The sequence below is a fragment of the Xenopus tropicalis genome, chromosome 8, assembly GCF_000004195.4.
Source record: "Xenopus tropicalis strain Nigerian chromosome 8, UCB_Xtro_10.0, whole genome shotgun sequence".
In the NCBI taxonomy this organism is placed as follows: domain Eukaryota; kingdom Metazoa; phylum Chordata; class Amphibia; order Anura; family Pipidae; genus Xenopus; species Xenopus tropicalis.
In genome coordinates, this window is record NC_030684.2 from 12,735,954 (window position 1) to 12,763,588 (window position 27,635).

At 48.7% G+C, this 27,635-nt stretch overlaps 1 protein-coding gene and 1 pseudogene across 1 annotated transcript; one reads left to right on the plus strand and one right to left on the minus strand.

Annotated features, from left to right (window-relative positions):
- Positions 1-1,386: 1,386 nt before the first annotated feature.
- qrfp (pyroglutamylated RFamide peptide) lies at positions 1,387-25,860 on the plus strand. The gene is made up of 2 exons (XM_031892368.1): positions 1,387-1,476; positions 25,011-25,860. Exon 2 carries the CDS (start codon positions 25,011-25,013, stop codon positions 25,425-25,427), a length of 417 nt encoding a protein of 138 aa, XP_031748228.1. The 5' UTR covers positions 1,387-1,476; the 3' UTR covers positions 25,428-25,860.
- LOC116407381 lies at positions 18,607-18,705 on the minus strand (annotated as a pseudogene).
- Positions 25,861-27,635: the final 1,775 nt, after the last annotated feature.

The window sequence follows — 27,635 nt, forward strand, 5'->3', positions numbered from 1 at the left end:
GGGAAGGGACTGGGGCTGTGGGATAGCAGGTATAGTAGGGAGAGATGGTGCCTATAGTAGCAGTGGGGGGATAATAGCCTCTGGGAAGGGACTGGGGCTGTGGGATAGCAGGTATAGTAGGGAGAGATGGTGCCTATAGTAGCAGTGGGGGGATAATAGCCTCTGGGAAGGGACTGGGGCTGTGGGATAGCAGGTATAGTAGGGAGAGATGGTGCCTATAGTAGCAGTGGGGGGATAATAGCCTCTGGGAAGGGACTAGGGCTGTGGGATAGCAGGTATAGTAGGGAGAGATGGTGCCTATAGTAGCAGTGGGATAATAGCCTCTGGGAAGGGACTGGGGCTGTGGGATAGCAGGTATAGTAGGGAGAGATGGTGCCTATAGTAGCAGTGGGGGGATAATAGCCTCTGGGAAGGGACTGGGGCTGTGGGATAGCAGGTATAGTAGGGAGAGATGGTGCCTATAGTAGCAGTGGTATAATAGCCTCTGGGAAGGGACTGGGGCTGTGGGATAGCAGGTATAGTAGGGAGAGATGGTGCCTATAGTAGCAGTGGGGGGATAATAGCCTCTAGGAAGGGACTGGGGCTGTGGGATAGCAGGTATAGTAGGGAGAGATGGTGCCTATAGTAGCAGTGGGGGGATAATAGCCTCTGGGAAGGGACTGGGGCTGTGGGATAGCAGGTATAGTAGGGAGAGATGGTGCCTATAGTAGCAGTGGGGGGATAATAGCCTCTGGGAAGGGACTGGGGCTGTGGGATAGCAGGTATAGTAGGGAGAGATGGTGCCTATAGTAGCAGTGGGATAATAGCCTCTGGGAAGGGACTGGGGCTGTGGGATAGCAGGTATAGTAGGGAGAGATGGTGCCTATAGTAGCAGTGGGGGGATAATAGCCTCTGGGAAGGGACTGGGGCTGTGGGATAGCAGGTATAGTAGGGAGAGATGGTGCCTATAGTAGCAGTGGGGGGATAATAGCCTCTGGGAAGGGACTGGGGCTGTGGGATAGCAGGTATAGTAGGGGGAGACAGAAATAACTTGCACCCATATGACATTTGTTATAGAAAGCCAGCAATTAAGTTCATCTCTCTACTCTAAGGGTTAAGATACAACGCCGAGCAGAAGACGTATCTGCTGATGCCATTCCCCTATTGTTACTGCATAGAGTGGGCAAATAAACAGAGCTTGTTATCCATCCATTTCCGAAATCGTTCTTGACTCATATACTACAACCAATCAGAGCAGCCGAGGCCCAGGCTGGAGCCGGGAGCCCAGTAACCAGCGGCCGTGCCAATGGGATCCCAGGGTGAGGAATGCAGGCGGCTAATTCCTGCCATTAGGGCCCCACAGACTGACGGTGCAATTAATCAGGGCTCTTGTTTAAAAGCTAAAGCCGCGGTCACTGGAGGCTTCACACTCTGAGAGGAAAGAACCGCAAAGATCTCCCAACGGCGCAACCTTGTAGGAACCGGTACCCCGTCACGGTGAGTGGGGTTCTACCCTCCGACTTGGTTTTATTGGCTTGTTCTCTATTCATATCTGTCTGATAGGGGTATTATATCAGCAGGTAATAGGGCAAACGGGTAGGGCGGGTCCAACTCCCAGGTCCCAACTCATAGCGCTAAAGAGATTATCCATCATTCCCATCAGTCCCTGCCCCAGTGAGCTTACAATCTAAGGTCCCTATCACATTCCCATCAGTCCCTGCCCCAGTGAGCTTACAATCTAAGGTCCCTATCACATTCCCATCAGCCCCTGCCCCAGTGGAGCTTACAATCTAAGGTCCCTATCACATTCCCATCAGTCCCTGCCCCAGTGAGCTTACAATCTAAGGTCCCTATCACATTCCCATCAGTCCCTGCCCCAGTGAGCTTACAATCTAAGGTCCCTATCACATTCCCATCAGCCCCTGCCCCAGTGGAGCTTACAATCTAAGGTCCCTATCCCATTCCCATCAGCCCCTGCCCCAGTGAGCTTACAATCTAAGGTCCCTATCACATTCCCATCAGTCCCTGCCCCAGTGAGCTTACAATCTAAGGTCCCTATCACATTCCCATCAGCCCCTGCCCCAGTGAGCTTACAATTTAAGGTCCCTATCACATTCCCATCAGCCCCTGCCCCAGTGAGCTTACAATCTAAGGCCCCTATCACATTCCCATCAGCCCCTGCCCCAGTGAGCTTACAATCTAAGGCCCCTATCACATTCCCATCAGTCCCTGCCCCAGAGGAGCTTACAATCTAAGGTCCCTATCACATTCCCATCAGTCCCTGCCCCAGTGAGCTTACAATCTAAGGTCCCTATCACATTCCCATCAGTCCCTGCCCCAGTGAGCTTACAATCTAAGGTCCCTATCACATTCCCATCAGCCCCTGCCCCAGTGGAGCTTACAATCTAAGGTCCCTATCACATTCCCATCAGTCCCTGCCCCAGAGGAGCTTACAATCTAAGGTCCCTATCACATTCCCATCAGTCCCTGCCCCAGTGAGCTTACAATCTAAGGTCCCTATCACATTCCCATCAGTCCCTGCCCCAGTGAGCTTACAATCTAAGGTCCCTATCCCATTCCCATCAGCCCCTGCCCCAGTGAGCTTACAATCTAAGGTCCCTATCACATTCCCATCAGTCCCTGCCCCAGTGAGCTTACAATCTAAGGTCCCTATCACATTCCCATCAGCCCCTGCCCCAGTGAGCTTACAATTTAAGGTCCCTATCACATTCCCATCAGCCCCTGCCCCAGTGAGCTTACAATCTAAGGCCCCTATCACATTCCCATCAGCCCCTGCCCCAGTGAGCTTACAATCTAAGGCCCCTATCACATTCCCATCAGTCCCTGCCCCAGAGGAGCTTACAATCTAAGGTCCCTATCACATTCCCATCAGTCCCTGCCCCAGTGAGCTTACAATCTAAGGTCCCTATCACATTCCCATCAGTCCCTGCCCCAGTGAGCTTACAATCTAAGGTCCCTATCACATTCCCATCAGCCCCTGCCCCAGTGAGCTTACAATCTAAGGCCCCTATCACATTCCCATCAGTCCCTGCCCCAGAGGAGCTTACAATCTAAGGTCCCTATCACATTCCCATCAGTCCCTGCCCCAGTGAGCTTACAATCTAAGGTCCCTATCCCATTCCCATCAGCCCCTGCCCCAGTGAGCTTACAATCTAAGGCCCCTATCACATTCCCATCAGTCCCTGCCCCAGAGGAGCTTACAATCTAAGGTCCCTATCACATTCCCATCAGTCCCTGCCCCAGTGAGCTTACAATCTAAGGTCCCTATCACATTCCCATCAGTCCCTGCCCCAGTGAGCTTACAATCTAAGGTCCCTATCACATTCCCATCAGTCCCTGCCCCAGTGAGCTTACAATCTAAGGTCCCTATCCCATTCCCATCAGCCCCTGCCCCAGTGAGCTTACAATCTAAGGTCCCTATCACATTCCCATCAGTCCCTGCCCCAGTGAGCTTACAATCTAAGGTCCCTATCACATTCCCATCAGCCCCTGCCCCAGTGGAGCTTACAATCTAAGGTCCCTATCACATTCCCATCAGTCCCTGCCCCAGTGAGCTTACAATCTAAGGTCCCTATCACATTCCCATCAGCCCCTGCCCCAGTGAGCTTACAATCTAAGGTCCCTATCACATTCCCATCAGTTCCTGCCCCAGTGAGCTTACAATCTAAGGTCCCTATCCCATTCCCATCAGCCCCTGCCCCAGTGGAGCTTACAATCTAAGGTCCCTATCCCATTCCCATCAGCCCCTGCCCCAGTGAGCTTACAATCTAAGGTCCCTATCACATTCCCATCAGCCCCTGCCCCAGTGAGCTTACAATCTAAGGTCCCTATCACATTCCCATCAGCCCCTGCCCCAGTGTGCTTACAATCTAAGGTCCCTATCACATTCCCATCAGCTCCTGCCCCAGTGAGCTTACAATCTAAGGTCCCTATCACATTCCCATCAGCCCCTGCCCCAGTGAGCTTACAATCTAAGGTCCCTATCACATTCCCATCAGTCCCTGCCCCAGTGAGCTTACAATCCAAGGTCCCTATCACATTCCCATCAGTCCCTGCCCCAGTGAGCTTACAATCTAAGGTCCCTATCCCATTCCCATCAGCCCCTGCCCCAGTGAGCTTACAATCTAAGGTCCCTATCACATTCCCATCAGTCCCTGCCCCAGTGAGCTTACAATCTAAGGTCCCTATCACATTCCCATCAGCCCCTGCCCCAGTGAGCTTACAATTTAAGGTCCCTATCACATTCCCATCAGCCCCTGCCCCAGTGAGCTTACAATCTAAGGCCCCTATCACATTCCCATCAGCCCCTGCCCCAGTGAGCTTACAATCTAAGGCCCCTATCACATTCCCATCAGTCCCTGCCCCAGAGGAGCTTACAATCTAAGGTCCCTATCACATTCCCATCAGTCCCTGCCCCAGTGAGCTTACAATCTAAGGTCCCTATCACATTCCCATCAGTCCCTGCCCCAGTGAGCTTACAATCTAAGGTCCCTATCACATTCCCATCAGCCCCTGCCCCAGTGAGCTTACAATCTAAGGCCCCTATCACATTCCCATCAGTCCCTGCCCCAGAGGAGCTTACAATCTAAGGTCCCTATCACATTCCCATCAGTCCCTGCCCCAGTGAGCTTACAATCTAAGGTCCCTATCCCATTCCCATCAGCCCCTGCCCCAGTGAGCTTACAATCTAAGGCCCCTATCACATTCCCATCAGTCCCTGCCCCAGAGGAGCTTACAATCTAAGGTCCCTATCACATTCCCATCAGTCCCTGCCCCAGTGAGCTTACAATCTAAGGTCCCTATCACATTCCCATCAGTCCCTGCCCCAGTGAGCTTACAATCTAAGGTCCCTATCACATTCCCATCAGTCCCTGCCCCAGTGAGCTTACAATCTAAGGTCCCTATCCCATTCCCATCAGCCCCTGCCCCAGTGAGCTTACAATCTAAGGTCCCTATCACATTCCCATCAGTCCCTGCCCCAGTGAGCTTACAATCTAAGGTCCCTATCACATTCCCATCAGCCCCTGCCCCAGTGGAGCTTACAATCTAAGGTCCCTATCACATTCCCATCAGTCCCTGCCCCAGTGAGCTTACAATCTAAGGTCCCTATCACATTCCCATCAGCCCCTGCCCCAGTGAGCTTACAATCTAAGGTCCCTATCACATTCCCATCAGTTCCTGCCCCAGTGAGCTTACAATCTAAGGTCCCTATCCCATTCCCATCAGCCCCTGCCCCAGTGGAGCTTACAATCTAAGGTCCCTATCCCATTCCCATCAGCCCCTGCCCCAGTGAGCTTACAATCTAAGGTCCCTATCACATTCCCATAAGCCCCTGCCCCAGTGAGCTTACAATCTAAGGTCCCTATCACATTCCCATCAGCCCCTGCCCCAGTGAGCTTACAATCTAAGGTCCCTATCCCATTCCCATCAGCCCCTGCCCCAGTGTGCTTACAATCTAAGGTCCCTATCACATTCCCATCAGTCCCTGCCCCAGTGAGCTTACAATCTAAGGCCCCTATCACATTCCCATCAGTCCCTGCCCCAGTGAGCTTACAATCTAAGGTCCCTATCACATTCCCATCAGTCCCTGCCCCAGTGGAGCTTACAATCTAAGGTCCCTATCACATTCCTATCAGCCCCTGCCCCCCTAAGCTTTCTATTGCACGACTGGCCGTTGCTTTATTCCCTTCTTGCATTAATTAAATGTATATTAATGAGAGTTAAATAAAACCTTAGGTGCTACTTTTCATCATAGGGAATTTTTTTCACTACACTTTATTTCTTCCCGGGGTTCCTGAGATTGTGCATATGCTAATACCCAGCTAACGAGCTTGCCCTCGTCTATGGGCCGTGTAATCTCGGCATACAAACAGGCTGACGTCAGTCTCGCAGCGAGACAGCACCCAGAGGTCTCTTCACACAAACTTCATGTAGGAGCCGCCAACCCCCCTGCTGAACTCACACGGGTTATATATATATATATATCCACATGGAGTGACACGAATCATTGTTTAGAATAGGAATCTGTGAAAGTAATTTTCAGGGAATTGTTTGCTAAAATAGGTGTTTAATTATAAATGTAAATAGAGCAGCTCATTAGGGTTGGTGGAATGGCGCCCCCCAGAGCTTACCCCTTAAAGCTACAAGCAGCGCTGCCGCGTCAGGGAATTGAATTCTGATCCTGTAGTATAAACTCTGTGTATCTGTCAGTGTAGGGCTTACTATTAATAATGCAACCAGTCTCCTGCAGTATCCATAGCCCTGTGGCACCGGCACGGTCTTTCCTTTCATCCTGACCCCAACCTTCTCCATAGTTAAGAAGTTTTCAAATAATTACACTATAGAGCCGCTAGTGTGACTGTGGTGCAGTGTCTTTTAGTTCTTTAATGACATAAAGCAGGGCAACAGCTCTAGGTAAAATGGAAAGATAAGGAATAGCAGGTATAGTAGGGAGAGATGGTGCCTATAGTAGCAGTGGGGGGATAATAGCCTCTGGGAAGGAACTGGGGCTGTGGGATAGCAGGTATAGTAGGGAGAGATGGTGCCTATAGTAGCAGTGGGGGGATAATAGCCTCTGGGAAGGGACTGGGGCTGTGGGATAGCAGGTATAGTAGGGAGAGATGGTGCCTATAGTAGCAGTGGGTGATAATAGCCTCTGGGAAGGGACTGGGGCTGTGGGATAGCAGGTATAGTAGGGAGAGATGGTGCCTATAGTAGCAGTGGGGGGATAATAGCCTCTGGGAAGGGACTGGGGCTGTGGGATAGCAGGTATAGTAGGGAGAGATGGTGCCTATAGTAGCAGTGGGGGGATAATAGCCTCTGGGAAGGGACTGGGGCTGTGGGATAGCAGGTATAGTAGGGAGAGATGGTGCCTATAGTAGCAGTGGGGGGGGATAATAGCCTCTGGGAAGGGACTGTGGCTGTGGGATAGCAGGTATAGTAGGGAGAGATGGTGCCTATAGTAGCAGTGGGGGGATAATAGCCTCTGGGAAGGGACTGGGGCTGTGGGATAGCAGGTATAGTAGGGAGAGATGGTGCCTATAGTAGCAGTGGGGGGATAATAGCCTCTGGGAAGGGACTGGGGCTGTGGGATAGCAGGTATAGTAGGGAGAGATGGTGCCTATAGTAGCAGTGGGGGGATAATAGCCTCTGGGAAGGGACTGTGGCTGTGGGATAGCAGGTATAGTAGGGAGAGATGGTGCCTATAGTAGCAGTGGGATATTTATATACTGTACACAATTCATTTCAATAGAGACTTGCTCTTTGTTGCCCTTTATTACACAACTTTGCATTTGGTGAGTGAGGGACATTATACTCACCCCAGTGCCGGGGGCAGGAGAATATACCGTATAACAGTAAAACACTCGGGCCCCAAGCACGGCCAATCCTGGATGAGTATCTGCCAGTAAGAGGCGCAGGTAGAACACACACATTAATATTTAACCGGACCGCTGGCCTCGCTGCCTGTAGGTTTAAAGCAACACAAAGCAAATGTTGCTCATTACATGGAAATAGGCCCATAAAGCACAGGAAATGCGCAGACAGGCGGCGCTGACAATTTAAGGGCTTCCCATATTCCCAGAAGGTTCTGGCCCAGGCCATTAGAAGGCAGAGGACCAGCCATATACAAATAGAATAGCCAGAATAGCTGTTCTTTCGCTTTAAGGGCCTCTGTAATGAAGGCTTGAGCATTCTAGCAGCTTCTCTTTGCAGCAATGCAGTAAGGCAAAGCCTAGAGAGCCAAACAGAGGTAAAAGTTGCTGCAAATGAGTAGGAAAAGGGAATATAAAGCACAAATGACCTTACGCCAAACGCGCCGCACTCCCCTGGCGTTACTTTCCCATCACACCTTTAAAGCAACTCGGTGCTCTCTGTACCTCTGTGATGTTTTTAATTGGCTGCCGAAGCCCGAGCTGGAGGCTGCCTCTCACTTCGTTAATTCCCCCAGCAGGAGGTTCTGCCGTTCCAGCCGCATCTGCATTCTAATAAACATCATTTGTTGCTGGGGAAATAAATGGATTTAAGGGTTGTGAAAGCAGCAGCCGGTACGGTTACACCATATACACACCATAAGCTTTACTATATGGAGTAAGGCGAGAAGCTTTTGGGTCACCAGAACCAGAAACCAGCGGGGGCCTAGGAAGCACAGGGGTGAGCTTTAGATGGGTCCCAATGGGTTAATGGCCAACAGTATGGAAAAAGCTGAATACTGGTCCCTAGTAGCAAGATGTAAGGGTTGGTCTATTTGTCTCCACCCATAGCTCCCAAGATGGAAGGGTTGGTCTGTATGTCTCCACCCGTAGCCCCAAGATGTAAGGGTTGGTCTGTATGTCTCCACCCGTAGCCCCAAGATGTAAGGGTTGGTCTGTATGTCTCCACCCATAGCCCCAAGATGTAAGGGTTGGTCTGTATGTCTCCACCCATAGCCCCAAGATGTAAGGGTTGGTCTGTATGTCTCCACCCATAGCCCCAAGATGTAAGGGTTGGTCTGTATGTCTCCACCCGTAGCCCCAAGATGTAAGGGTTGGTCTGTATGTCTCCACCCATAGCCCCAAGATGTAAGGGTTGGTCTGTATGTCTCCACCCATAGCCCCAAGATGTAAGGGTTGGTCTGTATGTCTCCACCCATAGCTCCCAAGATGTAAGGGTTAATCTGAATGTCTCCACCCATGGCTCCCAAGATATAAGGGTTCATCTGTTTGTCTCCACCAATAGCTTTCAAGATGTAAGGGTTCATCTGCATGTCTCCACCAATAGCTTTCAAGATGTAAGGGTTCATCTGTTTGTCTCCACCAATAGCTTCCAAGATGTAAGGGTTCATCTGAATGTCTCCACCAATAGCTCCCAAGATGTAAGGGTTCATCTGTTTGTCTCCACCAATAGCTTTCAAGATGTAAGGGTTCATCTGTTTGTCTCCACCAATAGCTTCCAAGATATAAGGGTTCATCTGAATGTCTCCACCAATAGCTTTCAAGATGTAAGGGTTAATCTGTATGTCTCCACCCATGGCTCCCAAGATGTAAGGGTTCATCTGTTTGTCTCCACCAATAGCTTCCAAGATGTAAGGGTTCATCTGAATGTCTCCACCAATAGCTTCCAAGATGTAAGGGTTCATCTGAATGTCTCCACCAATAGCTTCCAAGATGTAAGGGTTCATCTGTTTGTCTCCACCAATAGATTTCAAGATGTAAGGGTTCATCTGTTTGTCTCCACCAATAGCTCCCAAGATGTAAGGGTTCATCTGTTTGTCTCCACCAATAGCTCCCAAGATGTAAGGGTTCATCTGTTTGTCTCCACCAATAGCTTTCAAGATGTAAGGGTTCATCTGTTTGTCTCCACCAATAGCTCCCAAGATGTAAGGGTTCATCTGAATGTCTCCACCAATAGCTTCCAAGATGTAAGGGTTCATCTGTTTGTCTCCACCAATAGCTTTCAAGATGTAAGGGTTCATCTGTTTGTCTCCACCAATAGCTTTCAAGATGTAAGGGTTCATCTGTTTGTCTCCACCAATAGCTTCCAAGATGTAAGGGTTCATCTGTTTGTCTCCACCAATAGCTCCCAAGATGTAAGGGTTCATCTGAATGTCTCCACCAATAGCTCCCAAGATGTAAGGGTTCATCTGTTTGTCTCCACCAATAGCTTTCAAAATGTAAGGGTTCATCTGTTTGTCTCCACCAATAGCTTCCAAGATGTAAGGGTTCATCTGTTTGTCTCCACCAATAGCTTTCAAGATGTAAGGGTTCATCTGTTTGTCTCCACCAATAGCTCCCAAGATGTAAGGGTTCATCCGTTTGTCTCCACCAATAGCTCCAAGATGTAAGGGTTCATCTGTTTGTCTCCACCCATAGCCCCAAGATGTAAGGGTTCATCTGTTTGTCTCCACCAATAGCTCCAAGATGTAAGGGTTCATCTGTTTGTCTCCACCAATAGCTTTCAAGATGTAAGGGTTCATCTGTTTGTCTCCACCAATAGCTTTCAAGATTTAAGGGTTCATCTGTTTGTCTCCACCAATAGCTTCCAAGATGTAAGGGTTCATCTGTTTGTCTCCACCCATAGCCCCAAGATGTAAGGGTTCATCTGCATGTCTCCTCCCACAGCTTCCAAGATGTAACGGTTCATCTGTTTGTCTCCACCAATAGCTTCCAAGATGTAAGGGTTCATCTGTTTGTCTCCACCCATAGCCCCAAGATGTAAGGGTTCATCTGTTTGTCTCCTCCCATAGCTTCCAAGATGTAAGGGTTCATCTGCATGTCCCTCCCATAGCTCCCAAGATGTAAGGGTTCATCTGTTTGTCTCCACCAATAGCTTTCAAGATGTAAGGGTTCATCTGTTTGTCTCCACCAATAGCTTTCAAGATGTAAGGGTTCATATGTTTGTCTCCACCAATAGCTCCCAGGATGTAACGGTTCATCCGTTTGTCTCCACCAATAGCTTCCAAGATGTAAGGGTTCATCTGTTTGTCTCCACCCATAGCCCCAAGATGTAAGGGTTCATCTGTTTGTCTCCACCCATAGCCCCAAGATGTAAGGGTTCATCTGCATGTCTCCTCCCACAGCTTCCAAGATGTAACGGTTCATCTGTTTGTCTCCACCAATAGCTTCCAAGATGTAAGGGTTCATCTGTTTGTCTCCACCCATAACCCCAAGATGTAAGGGTTCATCCGCATGTCTCCTCCCATAGCTTCCAAGATGTAAGGGTTGGTCTGTATGTCTCCACCAACAGCTCTCAAGATGTAAGGGTTGGTCTGCATGTCTCCACCCGTAGCCCCAAGATGTAAGGGTTGGTCTATATGTCTCCACCCATAGCCCCAAGATGTAAGGGTTGGTCTATATGTCTCCACCCGTAGCCCCAAGATGTAAGGGTTGGTCTATATGTCTCCACCCGTAGCCCCAAGATGTAAGGGTTGGTCTATATGTCTCCACCCATAGCCCCAAGATGTAAGGGTTGGTCTGCATGTCTCCACCCGTAGCCCCAAGATGTAAGGGTTGGTCTGCATGTCTCCAGCCATTGCTCCAAAGATGTATGGGTTTATCCTCATGGCTCCAGCCATCCAATAATTATGGTTTAATCTGCATGTCTCCACCAACATCCCCAATATAGAGCCATTTATCTATATACCTCTGCCCACAGAGTAAAGGCTCATGGTTTCATCTGCATGTCTCCACCCACAGACCCAAGATAGAGTAGTTTTTGGTGAAATCTCCACCCACAGCCCAACGACACAGGGTTCATCTACACGTCTACCCACAAGCACAAGCTGGAGTAGTTCACCTACATGTCTACCTACACCCCAAGACAGATTGGTCCATTTTCATGTCTCCACCCACAGCTCCAAGATGGAGCATGTCTCAACCATATCTGCAAAGTGCAGATGTTTCCCTTCATGTCTCCACCACAGCCCGAAAATAAAGAAATTCATCAATGGAGCTCCACCTCAGAGCCCCAAGATGCAGGTAGTCTCCATTTATAGTTGCCATATGGGTTTAAGTGTAATTTTGTCTGTAGAACCCAATGGGGCAAAACCTTAGAAGGAGGAACCTAGGGAATGTCAGTATGGTCCAAGCCAATATATTGCTGTGGCGCCCCCTATGGGTGAGCTGGAGTACAGAACATCATTTTTTTTCTATTATCCATACAGATGATGGTTTTCTCTAACAGTTACCAATCTGCTGTGCAGTAGGCCTAACTGTCAGCTTTCTGTACGACTCCCAATCGACTCCCACCATGTCCCTATATTATAAGCCGGAGCTGCAATTTAAACAACGGAATTCAGCGGCAGTGAGGGAAGTTTTTCCACCTCACTTATCATTAGTTTGCTCTCGCGCCTTAATAGCATTACTGCACCTTTATGGCTGCTGGAAGGAAAAACATCATTATAAAGCACGCTAATGGCCGCTTCCCGGCAAATGAACATCTGTGCCGCTCTCTCTCTCGATTCGCGGGGTTTGCTGGGAATTTCAGGAAGGAGTACGACGGTGTCCCCTGCAGGGCCGTCAGCCCAATAAGGAGGGGGTGGGGATGATTTCTGGTTTAGGGAGGCTGCCAATAGGAGCAGGGCTCACCAGGGCTGCCCCCCAGGGGCCCCTGCACCCCCATAGTGGTGTAAATTAAACTTACCTTCAGTGTGTCTGGGGGAGGGAGATCAGCGGCCCCTGAGGGGGCTCCCCCGGGGATTAGGTCTGGGCCAGTGGGGCCCAATAGGTTTTTTCCTGGTGCCCCACCGGCCCAGTCCGACCCTGAATTGAAAGCTTTCCTTGGGGTACTTAAAACTTCATATTTATATACAGGGTCAGACTGGGGGGTGCAGGTCCTACCGGGGCTACGGCTTCTGGGGTCCCTGCACCCACCCAAGGACCCCTGCAGCGGCCTTCCCACAGTCGTGGATTGGGTCTGGACCCAGTCCGACCCTGTTTATATATGGCGACTATTTTTGGGGAAGCTAAGGCTCCCTAAATCATCATTGTGGCAAAAGGAGCTTATTATAGGGATCAGGCAAAGCTCCGGCACCTTAACAAGGATCCAGTCAGTCTCTCTCTCCGTCCCATAGGGGCCCCTCACCCACCCCCGAGCACATGTAAATTAAACTTACCTTCAATGTTTCTGGGGAGGGAGATCAGCGGCCCCCGGGGATCGGGTCTGGGCCAGTGGGGCCCAATAGGTTTTTTCCTGGTTCCCCAGTGGCCCAGTCCGACCCTGAATTGAAAGCTTTCCTTGGGGTATTTAAAACTTCATATTTATATACAGGGTCAGACTAGGGGGTGCAGGTCCTACCGGGGCTACTGCTTCTGGGGTCCCTGCACCCACCCAAGGACCCCTGCAGCGGCCTTCCCGCAGGCGTGGATCGGGTCTGGACCCAGTCCGACCCTGTTTATATATGGCAACTATTTTTGGGGAAGCTAAGGCTCCCTAAATCATCATAGTTGGAAAAGGAGCTTATTATAGGGATCAGGCAAAGCTCCGGCACCTTAACAAGGATCCAGTCAGTCTCTCTCTCCGTCCTTCTATCTAAAATCAATGCTCTAATGAAGTGAAACCTCGCAGCTCCCAGCCAAGCTATCGAACCCCCCGCTAATAGAATTGCAGGCACAGCGTGGGGCCCCTCCGCTGCTCAGATCTCCACCGCCGGGGAGGATGGTGGAAGCGCCAACAGGGGGCGAAGGGTTAACAGCAACATATTATATGAGCCGCTGCCGCATGTGATAATCTATCTGAGCTTTATCTCTGCTTTATGCAAACCCCAGCACTTGCATTGGGGGGGCGGCAATTTATCAGCTCGCAATCAGCGGCCGCGTGTGAATTGTGCATAAACAGCACTGGCACGGGTAATTAGGAGCTTAAAGGGAAATTATGCCCTATTGATAAGTAATTCTTTATCAGCCAATTAATTCCCCTTAAATAGACAATAACATATGAGGCTATAGCTTGCTGTTTGCGCAGGGTAATAACTCTGTTTGTAGTTAGGGGAAAAAAGCCGTCGCCAATCAGCAGCTAGCATTTACTGCGCACTGGGCCAAAGCCAAAATCTCATGATTGCAATGGGTTAATAGTAAATATTTTTTTTTTTATTATTGTTGTTTGGACAGTACATAATTAAAGTACAGAGTACTGTGTGCCAAGAACATTCCCTCTCCATATAATTTTTATTATACATATGGGAGGGAGTTGCCATATTGTTTCCCTTAGACAGTACAGTATGAGGGTACAGCTTATTGTTTGCCCAGAACATTCCTTCTCTGTATATTTGTATTTATACATATGGGAGGGAGGTGCCATATTGTTTCCCTTAGACAGTACAGTATGAGGGTACAGCTTATTGTGTGCCCAGAACATTCCTTCTCTGTATATTTGTATTTATACATATGGGAGGGAGGTGCCATAGTGTTTCCCTTAGACAGTACAGTATGGGGGTACAGCTTATTGTGTGCCCAGAACATTCCTTCTCTGTATATTTGTATTTATACATATGGGAGGGAGGTGCCATAGTGTTTCCCTTAGTCAGTACAGTATGGGGGTACAGCTTATTGTGTGCCCAGAACATTCCTTCTCTGTATATTTGTATTTATACATATGGGAGGGAGGTGCCATAGTGTTTCCCTTAGACAGTACAGTATGGGGGTACAGCTTATTGTGTGCCCAGAACATTCCTTCTCTGTATATTTGTATTTATACATATGGGAGGGAGGTGCCATAGTGTTTCCCTTAGTCAGTACAGTATGGGGGTACAGCTTATTGTGTGCCCAGAACATTCCTTCTCTGTATATTTGTATTTATACATATGGGAGGGAGGTGCCATAGTGTTTCCCTTAGACAGTACAGTATGGGGGTACAGCTTATTGTGTGCTCAGAACATTCCTTCTCTGTATATTTGTATTTATACATATGGGAGGGAGGTGCCATAGTGTTTCCCTTAGACAGTACAGTATGGGGTACAGCTTATTGTGTGCCCAGAACATTCCTTCTCTGTATATTTGTATTTATACATATGGGAGGGAGGTGCCATAGTATTTCCCTTAGACAGTACAGTATGGAGGTACAGCTTATTGTGTGCCCAGAACATTCCTTCTCTGTATATTTGTATTTATACATATGGGAGGGAGGTGCCATAGTGTTTCCCTTAGACAGTACAGTATGGGGTACAGCTTATTGTGTGCCCAGAACATTCCTTCTCTGTATATTTGTATTTATACATATGGGAGGGAGGTGCCATAGTGTTTCCCTTAGACAGTACAGTATGGAGGTACAGCTTATTGTGTGCCCAGAACATTCCTTCTCTGTATATTTGTATTTATACATATGGGAGGGAGGTGCCATAGTATTTCCCTTAGACAGTACAGTATGGAGGTACAGCTTATTGTGTGCCCAGAACATTCCTTCTCTGTATATTTGTATACTATTACTGGGAATCAATATGGCAGCTCTTATCATATATAAATACAAATAGGTCCTGGCAATCATTCAATGAGCTATAGATATATATATACATTTACTGTCATTCTTTAACTGGAAAACACACCCTATTGATCCGTACAGATCATTTACCTTAACCCCTGAGGTTCTGGACCCTTTATTCAAAGAGCAGCAGCCTGGCACTGAAGCAGTTAAACCATGCAGATTAAAAGAGTGCCTTACCCCCCCCCCCCCCCACAGCATCACAAAATAAAGCAGATGAGTCTCCAGCGGTTTAGAAAAGCCTCCCGGCACCTTGGGAAGGGATTGCTGAGCTCTCACTATATTAAATACAAGCCAGGAACCACAATCTTCTAAATGTCAGCCTGGATGAGGGGAAAGCAATGGGATCTAACTGCCAACCAGAACCCTCTAATAACTGCGGCTTCAGGGCTCTGGATACACCCCAGGGCCACGTTTTGGTTCCGGTAGGGCCTGGGGCACAACAGACTTTACTGGGGTGGCAAGTGGGGGACCAGTCACGGGGGGGGGCCATTAAAGTGTGGGGCTGGGAAAGATGCAAGGGTCCTGATTTGTGGGGTGAAAAAGGTGTGGGGCTTTGTTGAGAATGGGTTTAGGAGGTTCGGCACAAGTGTGGGTAGAACTGGGCATGGCTTGAGTGGGTAGGGCAAGGGGTTAGACATGACTTGCTTTTTTAATAAAATTAGTTGGCAGTTGCCACCACCCAAGGGCCCGGTTGGGCTGAGGGCTAAGGAACCAGGTCCTGCCGGCATCCTGTGTTTTCTGATGGGGCCCTGGGTCTTTATTTAAGAACATCAGTAGAACCTGAAGGGCCCTGGGTTGATTAGCACTGATCTAATGAATGCCCTACGGCTGCCATCTTGTTTTATTATGGCTACTGTCACCAAGCTATACTTTCTATGCTCACCACCCTACTTCTGCCTATAGTTCCTATGGCCCCAGAGCTGCTCTGCAACCCAAGCTGAGACTAACTGCCCATTGCCTGGCAGAGAGCTCTATTGGAACTAGTGGGGTTCTGCCCATTGCCTGGCAGAGAGCTCTGTTGGAACTAGTGGGGTTCTGCCCATTGCCTGGCAGAGAGCTCTGTTGGAACTAGTGGGGTTCTGCCCATTGCCTGGCAGAGAGCTCTGTTGGAACTAGTGGGGTTCTGCCCATTGCCTGGCAGAGAGCTCTATTGGAACTAGTGGGGTTCTGCCCATTGCCTGGCAGAGAGCTCTGTTGGAACTAGTGGGGTTCTGCCCATTGCCTGGCAGAGAGCTCTGTTGGAACTAGTGGGGTTCTGCCCATTGCCTGGCAGAGAGCTCTGTTGGAACTAGTGGGGTTCTGCCCATTGCCTGGCAGAGAGCTCTATTGGAACTAGTGGGGTTCTGCCCATTGCCTGGCAGAGAGCTCTGTTGGAACTAGTGGGGTTCTGCCCATTGCCTGGCAGAGAGCTCTGTTGGAACTAGTGGGGTTCTGCCCATTGCCTGGCAGAGAGCTCTGTTGGAACTAGTGGGGTTCTGCCCATTGCCTGGCAGAGAGCTCTGTTGGAACTAGTGGGGTTCTGCCCATTGCCTGGCAGAGAGCTCTATTGGAACTAGTGGGGTTCTGCCCATTGCCTGGCAGAGAGCTCTGTTGGAACTAGTGGGGTTCTGCCCATTGCCTGGCAGAGAGCTCTATTGGAACTAGTGGGGTTCTGCCCATTGCCTGGCAGAGAGCTCTGTTGTCTCCCCAGCTTGGAACTAGTGGGGTTCTGCCCATTGCCTGGCAGAGAGCTCTGTTGTCTCCCCAGCTTGGAACTAGTGGGGTTCCGCCCATTGCCTGGCAGAGAGCTCTGTTGTCTCCCCAGCTTGGAACTAGTGGGGTTCTGCCCATTGTCTTAACAGCAGCTAAGATGTTCTGCAGTAGCTGCCGCCCAGGCTGTATGTAAATTCTCTATATTTTTCAAAGGCTTAGAACCCTATGGGGTTTATTATGGTAAAAATTACAATAATTAAGGTTATTTTTGCACAAACTAACCCGGTGTTCCCTTGCCAGTTGGTGGGGTCAGTGCCCTTAGCAACCGCACAGCATTAAATGCATTTAATAGAGGAAGGCCGTGAATTTAACATGGAATTGCTCTTGGAATAGTTAGCTTGCTGCTACAGCTCTTTATCTTGCATATGATCATGGTTGGCCATATTTCCCATGGGACACCATTTGCACTAAGGTTGGTCATATTTTGGAAACGGCGGCTCTCCTGTGTTGCTATTGGTGCATCAGTACCTCCCTACACAGTGGTACATTCCATTTACATCATGAGCCCCCAGCATGTAGGCCAGAAAGCTAATGATCGAATGGGGCAGCACCACTGGGGTTGGCATAGGGGCAGCAAAGAATTTAAGATATGAATATAAGGACCAACTGCATGGCTGCAGCATGATACAGTCTATCTGGATCAGGAACAAGCCAGTAATGCAGAATGGGGAGTAGAATAAAGGCAGATGGAGCTGCAGTCACTGCCTGTGGTGCATATAAAAAGGGGCCATTTATATTATTAAAGAGTTTATTGCGCCCCCGCGGGGACTGCAGGCGTACGCAGATCCCACTATTTGTTTGGGATCGTCAGTCATAGACGACCAGATGAGATTATTGAATTACCGTGACTGGGGCTTAATGGAGGCGCTGTTCCACACCTTGGTTTTATAGCGCCTGTTATTGCCACCAATTTATCCTCAGATACTGCCGTTACTCCTGCTTAGCCGTCTCGCCGCTGATAGGCCACACGGACCGGACTAAGTATTACAAATAGCGCTGCTCAGTCCAAATCAGAGTGATGGATGATGGTGCCGTCGCAGCGCAAGGACCTGCCATTAATATCATCACGCCCAACGGACATTGGCCAATCTGGTGGCTTTGCACTAAACTTCCTTGTCCTAAATATCCTTGGAAGAACAAACTGAAAGCCAATCAAAGAGTGATTCGGGGTAGATTTTGGGCAGCTGCCCCCCATAAATCACCCCACTGCTGGTCCTACCAGTATGCCTGTGGATAACAGTCTAGCAGCTTATCTGCCCATGTATGGGGCCCTCAGACAGCCCTCCCCTAAAGAGAAGTCCAAAACATCCAGGTTCACCTGGCCAAAAGGTGCAAAAATGATCCGGATCTTTGGGAACCCCCTTGCCGAAGCTCAGGGGAACCCCTTTATCCCCGGCCAAAAGACCCGCAGGAGGCAAGGGTCTTCGGATCCTCTTCGCCACAAGGCTAGGGGGATCCCTTTATCCATTCCCCTCCAGGCCGAAGCGTAGAAGGGGACAGGGTACAAGTAGACCTCCGAAAAGGTCCCACAGCGGAATGCGCCCTGTCTGGGGCCAGGGATTTGTGCACAGCCTGGAGGCTATTGCACCAAAATCCATAAAAAGTGCATAAAAATGTGGGCATAAAAGTGCTAAAAGTAATAAATAGATGCGTAAAAATTCATAGTAAAATTAAAAAAGGTGGCTTAAAAATGTGGCATTTGTAAAAATTTCTCTTGCCCCTACCAAAAGGTCTGGGGCTAGAAGAGCATATGCAAAAGAAAAAGTGACCAAGTGCACTTTAAGTGCCAATGCTACACCAGCTGGCACCCCAGGGGTGCAAATCCTGGAGCGCTATCTCAGGCTCCATTCTAGTGCAGGCCCTTTGGCCAGAGGATCAAGTGCCTCTCTGCCCTAGCAATGAGAGGGGTCCCAATAGTATATCATTTATCGAGAATGCACTCCCCAATCAATATAAGAACAGATACTACACTTGATCTTAGCCAAAAGGCCGAGAAGCGGCCTCCTGGGTCAATATCTGACCAAAAATTCTGGGACCACATTGGCTCATTGATGTGGTCCTCGTTCCGACTTTTCATATATCCTAATATTGCGCTAGGACAATTGCATTAGCACAATATTGTCCACCCAAGGTGGGCATATCGGGGGAAAGGCGTTTGGCAAGGTTGCCACCTTGAGTGGGCCATATTGTGCTATTGTATACATACTGTATATGGCCACCTTTAGACCTCACCCTGGTTCTGCACAGTTGGACCAGCTGCACAATCCTAACAGCTAACCCATCAGTAATTAGTTATGATCAATCTATGGCAAATTAGAAAAGGAAAGCAATGAATTTATTGGTCTTATGGGAAACAGGGGTTTCATTTGTGTGTTAGCAAATGGGCCCCTCCGGGTTCTTGTGGTGTGTATGTATGTTGGGCAAATGATCCCTAACGTACATGGCCCTAAAGCCCACATCCCATTGGGTGGACACGGAACAGTATCAGCCAACGTATGGCCACTTAAATCCCAACAATCTCTGTTTTCTGCTGAAATATTAGCCACCAGTCAGACATAAATCTCCTTCTCTAACTGCAGGCTCATCCCTTATAGATTTATTTTTGACTTATGTACAATTTTCCATCTTTCCATCCATTTATCCATTTCAGACAGATGGAAACTATTCTCCCGATTCTCCCCGGTGCCAAATCTAAACCTGGCAGCACCATCTCTGCCTAATGCTATAACTCATGTCTCCATCAGGAGTAAAAAGTATACAAAGTATGGGGGTCTATGGGGGAGACCATAGCAGGTATGGAACAGGTGATCCAGTGGGGGCAAAGGGTTCGTCTTGGCCTGTCTACACATAACAATATATAGATATAGATAAAGCTGACTATACACAGGTCGATATAAACTGGCGACTTAACCCCTCCAGACTGAGTTGGCAGCCCAGTTTTTGGTAGGGTTGCAACCTTTTTTAAAAATAAATACTGGCCTGTTTGTGAGGGGGGGTGGGCCAATGACACGATGGGCATTGATGACATAGGAGGGTAGGCCAATGATGTAAAAGGGTGGAGCTATGGAATTGACTGCCAGGGGGGATCAGGCCAAAAATGGTAGGAAATGGGGCAGATCAGGGGCGGAATAAGAGGTCAAATTTACTGGTAAGTTTATAATACCATCCCCCAGCCTTGGCTGCTATTTTACCAGTTAGGCCAATAAAATACTGGTGGCAACCCTAGGTATTGGCTATAATATATGGCAACAATGATGGATTCCTTGCGCAGGTCTGTATAGGCTCATGGGTGGCGAATATCCTGGGTGAATAAATCTACTCATTTGGAGACTTTGCCCAATGGAATGGACCTATTGGTGTGTGCCCAGCAGTGGTTTAACTTGGGTGGGGTTCTCCCATAATAGTGCATGGCTGATACCAGGGGCATGACCAGGCATGGAAGTTGATTCTTTTTTTTTGGGGGGGGGGGGCCCATTCCATTTGTTGCAGGGTCAAAACCACCCAGGTGGCCAGTGTGCTTATAACTGGGGCCCTGCTAGCTTTGTAGTATGGGGCCCCATGATTACTGATGGTGGCCCTCTCTGGGACACATGCACGAGCGCACTCAAACTAGCCTGCAGGCAGGGCCGGATATCACTTCTGGGCGCCCCGAGGCCGCCCCCGCCCCCCCGCAAGTGCGCATGCGCAATCGCACATTTAAACTCCCATACGGAGCAGTGGGGAGAGGTCCCGACTGCTCCGTATGGGAGCCAAATTTAAAAATTCTGTTGCGGCGGGGCGGCATGCCACCCCTAAACTTCTGCCACCCTAGGCCCGGGCCTTTGTGGCCTCTCCACAAATCCGGGCCTGCCTGCAGGGCCATGCTAAACATGGGGGAAGGTAGGTAATGTGGGCATTCAGGTGGTGGGGGCAGGGGACAAGGGCCAGGTTGAAGAAGTACGGGTCTTGCACCCCCCTGACTGTTGGACCCTAGGCACGTTCCTCTTCTAGCCATAGTTGTGGCCCTGGTGGCCCCGGCCAGATCAGTCCCTTCCCCGTTGGGGCTTGTAAGGATGCTACAATGGATTAACCACCGAATATATCGAATGGAGCATAAAGCCAACTCCCTGTAAGAAAACGCATTATTCCAACACAGTAAGGATTGAGTAGCAGCCGATAAGGCACTGGTTACAGGTAGAAAGTGCAGCAGCCCCCTTGGCACAAGAGGTAGTGACCCCCGTGAGCGGCTGATGAAGACTTGGGTTGCCATGAGTCACGGCTTACGAGTCGAGGCCCCCAGGGCAACCCATTGCCTCCAGTATCAGCAGCCGAATCTTGTTGGATATTTAATGCGCTTGTGCTTTATTGCGCCTGCGAAATGAATAAATAAGGAGCCACGGCCGAGCCCAGAGCCTGTGAATCACTGTTTGTCTGCGTTTAGTGGATCTTGCAGAACGGCAGCGCTCTGCGCCGCGCCGGGCAGCACAAAGGCTCCGCCTGCATAAATAATGCATTTCATTTCCCTCTGTTTCAGGGCAGCAGCTTAAAAAATTAATAATCATTTTTTTTTTCTCTCTTTTGGGTTGGTCTATCTATTATTTCTCCCCGGTTTGTGCTGAGTTGCAGAGAGTATAAACCAAGGAAGACAATGAATCAATGTCGGGGGGGGGGGGGGGGAGAAAATAACTTTTTGGAGAGCGAGATTTCGCTCACGTCCTTAATGAAATTGCATGGGCTGAAAAGAGACTTTCGCCTCTAACGTTTGGACTTAATTACAATCTTATTATTTTATTTAATAGCATTGACTAATAGGGCTAACGATATCCAGTCCGGGAAGGAGGCGGCTTGGAGGGGTGGGGGGGTTGGGATTCCTTTAAAGAGGCCAGCAGAACATGGAAGGCAAGGCACAATAATGGTTTAGTTGGGTTGGACTGGGCCGGCAGGACACTGGCAAGAAAGCCTGGGGGCCACAGCCCTGCTGACCCAGACCCGATCCAAACTGACCTGCCTAGGTAAGTATCAGATATGCATGCTTGGGCGGGGGGCTCCTGGGATGGTAACACTGGTGGGCCCCCCTTTGGTCTAGAAAAGCTTTGGATGTAACGGTTGGGCATAACCTAATAATTACATATAAAGAGATCCTGTTTCCAGGGGCAACCTTAGGGTAGGGCTCATTGGTCATTTGTAAAGACCTGTATGATAAGGAGCCAGAAGGCAAAAGCAATGCAATTCCAATGGAAAGGGCTAATGTTTGCAAGTACTGGTATGGGACCAGTTATCCAGAATGCTCGGGACTTGGGGTTTTCCAGATAAGGGATCTTTCTGTGATTTGGATCTCCATAGCTTAAGGCTGCTAAAAATCATTTAAATATTGAATAAACCCAATAGGACTGTTCTGCCCCCAATAAGGGGTAATTATATCTTAGTTGGGATCAAGTACAGGTACTGTTTTATTATTACAGAGAAAAGGGAATCATTTAACCATGAAATAAACCCAATAGGGCTGTTCTGCCCCCAATAAGGGGTAATTATATCTTAGTTGGGATCAAGTACAGGTACTGTTTTATTATTACAGAGAAAAGGGAATCATTTAACCATGAAATAAACCCAATAGGGCTGTTCTGCCCCCAATAAGGGGTAATTATATCTTAGTTGGGATCAAGTACAGGTACTGTTTTATTATTACAGAGAAAAGGGAATCATTTAACCATTAAATAAACCCAATAGGGCTGTTCTGCCCCCAATAAGGGGTAATTATATCTTAGTTGGGATCAAGTACAGGTACTGTTTTATTATTACAGAGAAAAGGGAATCATTTAACCATGAAATAAACCCAATAGGGCTGTTCTGCCCCAATAAGGGGTAATTATATCTTAGTTGGGATCAAGTACAGGTACTGTTTTATTATTACAGAGAAAAGGGAATCATTTAACCATGAAATAAACCCAATAGGGCTGTTCTGCCCCCAATAAGGGGTAATTATATCTTAGTTGGGATCAAGTACAGGTACTGTTTTATTATTACAGAGAAAAGGGAATCATTTAACCATTAAATAAACCCAATAGGGCTGTTCTGCCCCCAATAAGGGGTAATTATATCTTAGTTGGGATCAAGTACAGGTACTGTTTTATTATTACAGAGAAAAGGGAACTTTCTGGATAAGGGGTTTTCGGATAAGGGATCCCTTACCTGTGTAGGTAACTGCTGCACCTTTTGGTAATGGCAACATTGGCCCAAATTTTATTTTTTATCAATATCTTCCATTCCACCATTGAAGACCTAAGACTGATGGCTCCTCCCTCTCCCGCCAGGTTGAGCTTTTGGCATCCCAAGGACAGTTCTAAGCCAACGATTGGCTATAAGTGTCCCTGCTGATTCTGAAAACCTATCCCTGTGAGACTGCAGGTCGGGGATGTGGCGTGATTGTAAAGTACCGCAGCGCAATCACCGCCGCTGATTAATCAACGTTTATACAGATACTCGGTCAGGGTGTTGTCACGTGTCGTCTGTAGGGAGGAACAATTTCAAGTGACAGTTCCAAGGTCAGAGAGAGGCACTGTATCAGGTTCTCAGGGACATAGGGACTACAAAGAATAAGCCCCAGGGGCTGCCATATCTATGAGATAAAAGGGCAGTTCTCCCACGGGATACATGGCATTAATGGTGCATCACTAAGGCTTCTGTCAAAACCCAGTATAAACCATCAAAGTACATATACGTGATCTTGTACAAAGACACATTTCACAAATATATTATCAGGTATATCCTACATGGAGGAGCAACCTAATGGTCCTTCTTAACTAGTTACAGATATATAGAAACATTGGGGTAACAGTCACCCCGCTATAGTTCCAGGGGTATCCAGGGCACAAATAAGCACTCACCCCAAATCCCCCCCTAACTGGCCTTCAGGCTGGGCCCCCTTAGCCCATAACAAGGTTACAGATATATAGAAACATTGGGGTAACAGTCACCCTGCTATAGTTCCAGGGGTACCCAGGGCACAAATAAGCACTCACCCCAAATCCCACCCCTAACTGGCCTTCAGGCTGGGCCCCCTTAGCCCATAACAAGGTTACAGATATATAGAAACATTGGGGTAACAGTCACCCCGCTATAGTTCCAGGGGTACCCAGGGCACAAATAAGCACTCACCCCAAATCCCCCCCTAACTGGCCTTCAGGCTGGGCCCCCTTAGCCCATAACAAGGTTACAGATATATAGAAACATTGGGGTAACAGTCACCCCGCTATAGTTCCAGGGGTACCCAGGGCACAAATAAGCACTCACCCCAAATCCCCCCCCTAACTGGCCTTCAGGCTGGGTCCCCTTAGCCCATAACAAGGTTACAGATATATAGAAACATTGGGGTAACAGTCACCCCGCTATAGTTCCAGGGGTACCCAGGGCACAAATAAGCACTCACCCCAAATCCCCCCCTAACTGGCCTTCAGGCTGGGCCCCCTTAGCCCATAACAAGGTTACATATATATAGAAACATTGGGTAACAGTCACCCTGCTATAGTTCCAGGGGTACCCAGGGCACAAATAAGCACTCACCCCAAATCCCCCCCTAACTGGCCTTCAGGCTGGGCCCCCTTAGCCCATAACAAGGTTACAGATATATAGAAACATTGGGGTAACAGTCACCCTGCTATAGTTCCAGGGGTAACCAGAGCACAAATAAGCACTCACCCCAAATCCCCCCCTAACTGGCCTTCAGGCTGGGCCCCCTTAGCTAATAACAAGGTTACAGATATATAGAAACATTGGGGTAACAGTCACCCTGCTATAGTTCCAGGGGTACCCAGGGCACAAATAAGCACTCACCCCAAGTCTCCCACTAACTGGGCTTTCAGGTATACACTATCTAGATGAACTTACAGTTGGTTCCACTTAAGATAATGCTCTCATTGGCTAAAGCCTTTCACTTCGGAGTTTATTAAGTGGGACTTGCGTCCGAAGCAATTTTCAGAAAGTGGTAAATATTTGAAGAAATAGCAGTTTCCATGCAATGTTTCCTGCTTAAATGAGGCACTGGCAAAGGCAGCGGGTTCTGTCAGATTGACTTAACCATGGACTGATCCATCAATTGCTCTTGTGGAGCGGAGACCCAGGTAGAGCAGGGAGGGTGAAGCGTTATACAGTATCCGTCTGATCGGGGGCAAAGTGAGAGCAGCTGATGGGTCCATATCTGTCCATAGCAACCACAAGGTTGCCTTATATTAGTAATTCCCTTTATACAGGCTCTCTGCTGTACAGTTTAATAGCTCAAGTGCGTAAACCAATCATTATTCTCCATGTTAACTTCTGACTTCTCTCTTCAGATGAGAGGGAGCTACGGAATGTCCGTTTTGGTTCTGCTAAGCCTGGGATACACCTTCGCCCTGCAGGACAGCAGAGAGCAGAGCGACCCATGGGAGAGAATTCGCCTCCTGAGGATGATGGCCGATGGGGAGGAGAACAGCGCAGGGGCCCTGTGGTACCCTCTAGCGCCCAGGCAGAGGAAGTCTACTGACCCGGCGTCTCTGTTCAGCGTGGCCAAAGAGCTGCAGGGCTTCGGGAAGGAGAGGGCCGGCTTCAGGTTCCGGTTTGGGAGGCAAGAAGAAGGGAACGAGTTTGAAGACTTTGAGCAACAAGACGAGGAGAAGCGAGGAGGAACCGCACTGGGGTCGCTGGCCGAGGAGCTCAACGGATACAACAGGAAAAAAGGAGGGTTCAGCTTCCGATTTGGAAGACGATAAAGAGTTGGGGGGGGACAGAATCACCATGGCAACACAACGCCAGTTAGATTATATTTATCTCATGTACTGTACTAGCACCCAAAGCAAAAAAAGAACTGTCCATGGAAACATCTAAACTACAACTAAACCTCCTCCAACCCTGATGTCCTCTGAATCCTACTGACCCCCATAGCAGGCTCCATATTGTCATTGTCCAACAAGTATGTAATGTTCCAGAACCATCCGTGTTGTCTGCGGTCATTGTTGTTAATATGTGGAGACAATTGCAACCTAATGGGTCCATCTCTCCCCTAAATGTTCTGGTTGTGTATAAAGCATTGCTGGCCGGGGGTTCTTTACAGCAAACAATGGATTTTGTCAAATCGCTGCCACTAAATTGATATTCAATAAAATAACACAAGACTCGCCTTTAACTATTGAGTTTACAGTCAAACGGTCATGAGGTTTTATTACACGCAGACCTGGCTCCGGGCACACAGATATGTCCCTTGTATGTAGCTTACTCTGTCACCAGGGTGCCCTGTAACTTAGGAACATTATCATGGCAACTGCATAATAGAAGGGGAAGGCTACACAAAAGTTTATGAATGGAAAGTGTGACCCCAGGTCTGCAAGCTCTTTTGAGTTCTAGGTGTTTGTTTTAGGTGTCCCAAGAGTAGCTGGTCTCAGTTCAAGCCCTTCTTGGAGGTGCAACCTGTAGACAGAGCCCTCTAACAGTCATTCAGTCACAGTTCCAAGGATAGTTAGCACTCACCCCAAATCTCCCCCTAACTGGCCTTCAGGCTGGGCCCCCTTAGCCCATAACAAGCTTACAGATATATAGAAACATTGGGGTAACAGTCACCCTGCTATAGTTCCAGGGGTACCCAGGGTACGAATAAAAACTTACCCCAAATCCCCCCCTAACTGGCCTTCAGGCTGGGCCCCCTTAGCCCATAACAAGGTTACAGATATATAGAAACATTGGGGTAACAGTCACCCTGCTATAGTTCCAGGGGTACCCAGGGCACAAATAAGCACTCACCCCAAATCCCCCCCTAACTGGCCTTCAGGCTGGGCCCCCTTAGCCCATAACAAGGTTACAGATATATAGAAACATTGGGGTAACAGTCACCCTGCTATAGTTCCAGGGGTACCCAGGGCACAAATAAGCACTCACCCCAAATCCCCCCCTAACTGGCCTTCAGGCTGGGCCCCCTTAGCCCATAACAAGGTTACAGATATATAGAAACATTGGGGTAACAGTCACCCTGCTATAGTTCCAGGGGTACCCAGGGCACAAATAAGCACTCACCCCAAATCCCCCCCTAACTGGCCTTCAGGCTGGGCCCGCTTAGCCCATAACAAGGTTACAGATATATAGAAACATTGGGGTAACAGTCACCCCGCTATAGTTCCAGGGGTACCCAGGGCACAAATAAGTACTCACCCCAAATCCCCCCCTAACTGGCCTTCAGGCTGGGCCCCCTTAGCCCATAACAAGGTTACAGATATATAGAAACATTGGGGTAACAGCCAACTATAGAGGGGGGTTATTATTGCTTGGGTCAGATCCGCTTTAGCACACAGTGCAGTTTTAGAAAACAATGGTGCAACAGTCATTTAGTCGATGTTCCAGGAATATCTAATCATCACCCCAAATCTCACCCTAACTGGGCTTTTAATAGTATCATTGAGAGCACCCCTAAATGACTCATGGGGGTGAGTGGGGTCCAAAATAAAAACCAGTTAGAGAGGGTTATCATTAGATTTCTGCCATTGGAAATGAATTACTAATGTAACATCCTTCCTGCACAGTAGAGTGCGGCTGCCGAGACATCTAACCAGTGGCTCTCAAGGCCATTACTCGACTACGAGACTGTTGGGTGAGAGGATGTTGGAGCTGTTGAAGTGCTGGGGAATTGTGTTCCCTCGGGCCCCCGTAGCACACACCGTACCTACAGGAACCCATTGGGGCGATTACCATATGAATTGCTTATGCATTACCGCATACACTTTCCCCCCCACATCACTCTCGAGGCACTTTGAGCGCATTGTGGCAAGGAAACTTAAGTGACTGCTAATTCTAGGTGTTTGATAAGTAAATTTATGTTTGAATTGATAAGTACAATAATGATGGAGTTTGCTTCCCCAGTGAACACAGCGTAAGTGGTTGGGGAATAGCTTGCTAGCCCTGGCCTGTGCATTACCCCGGAGCTCGGCAGCCGC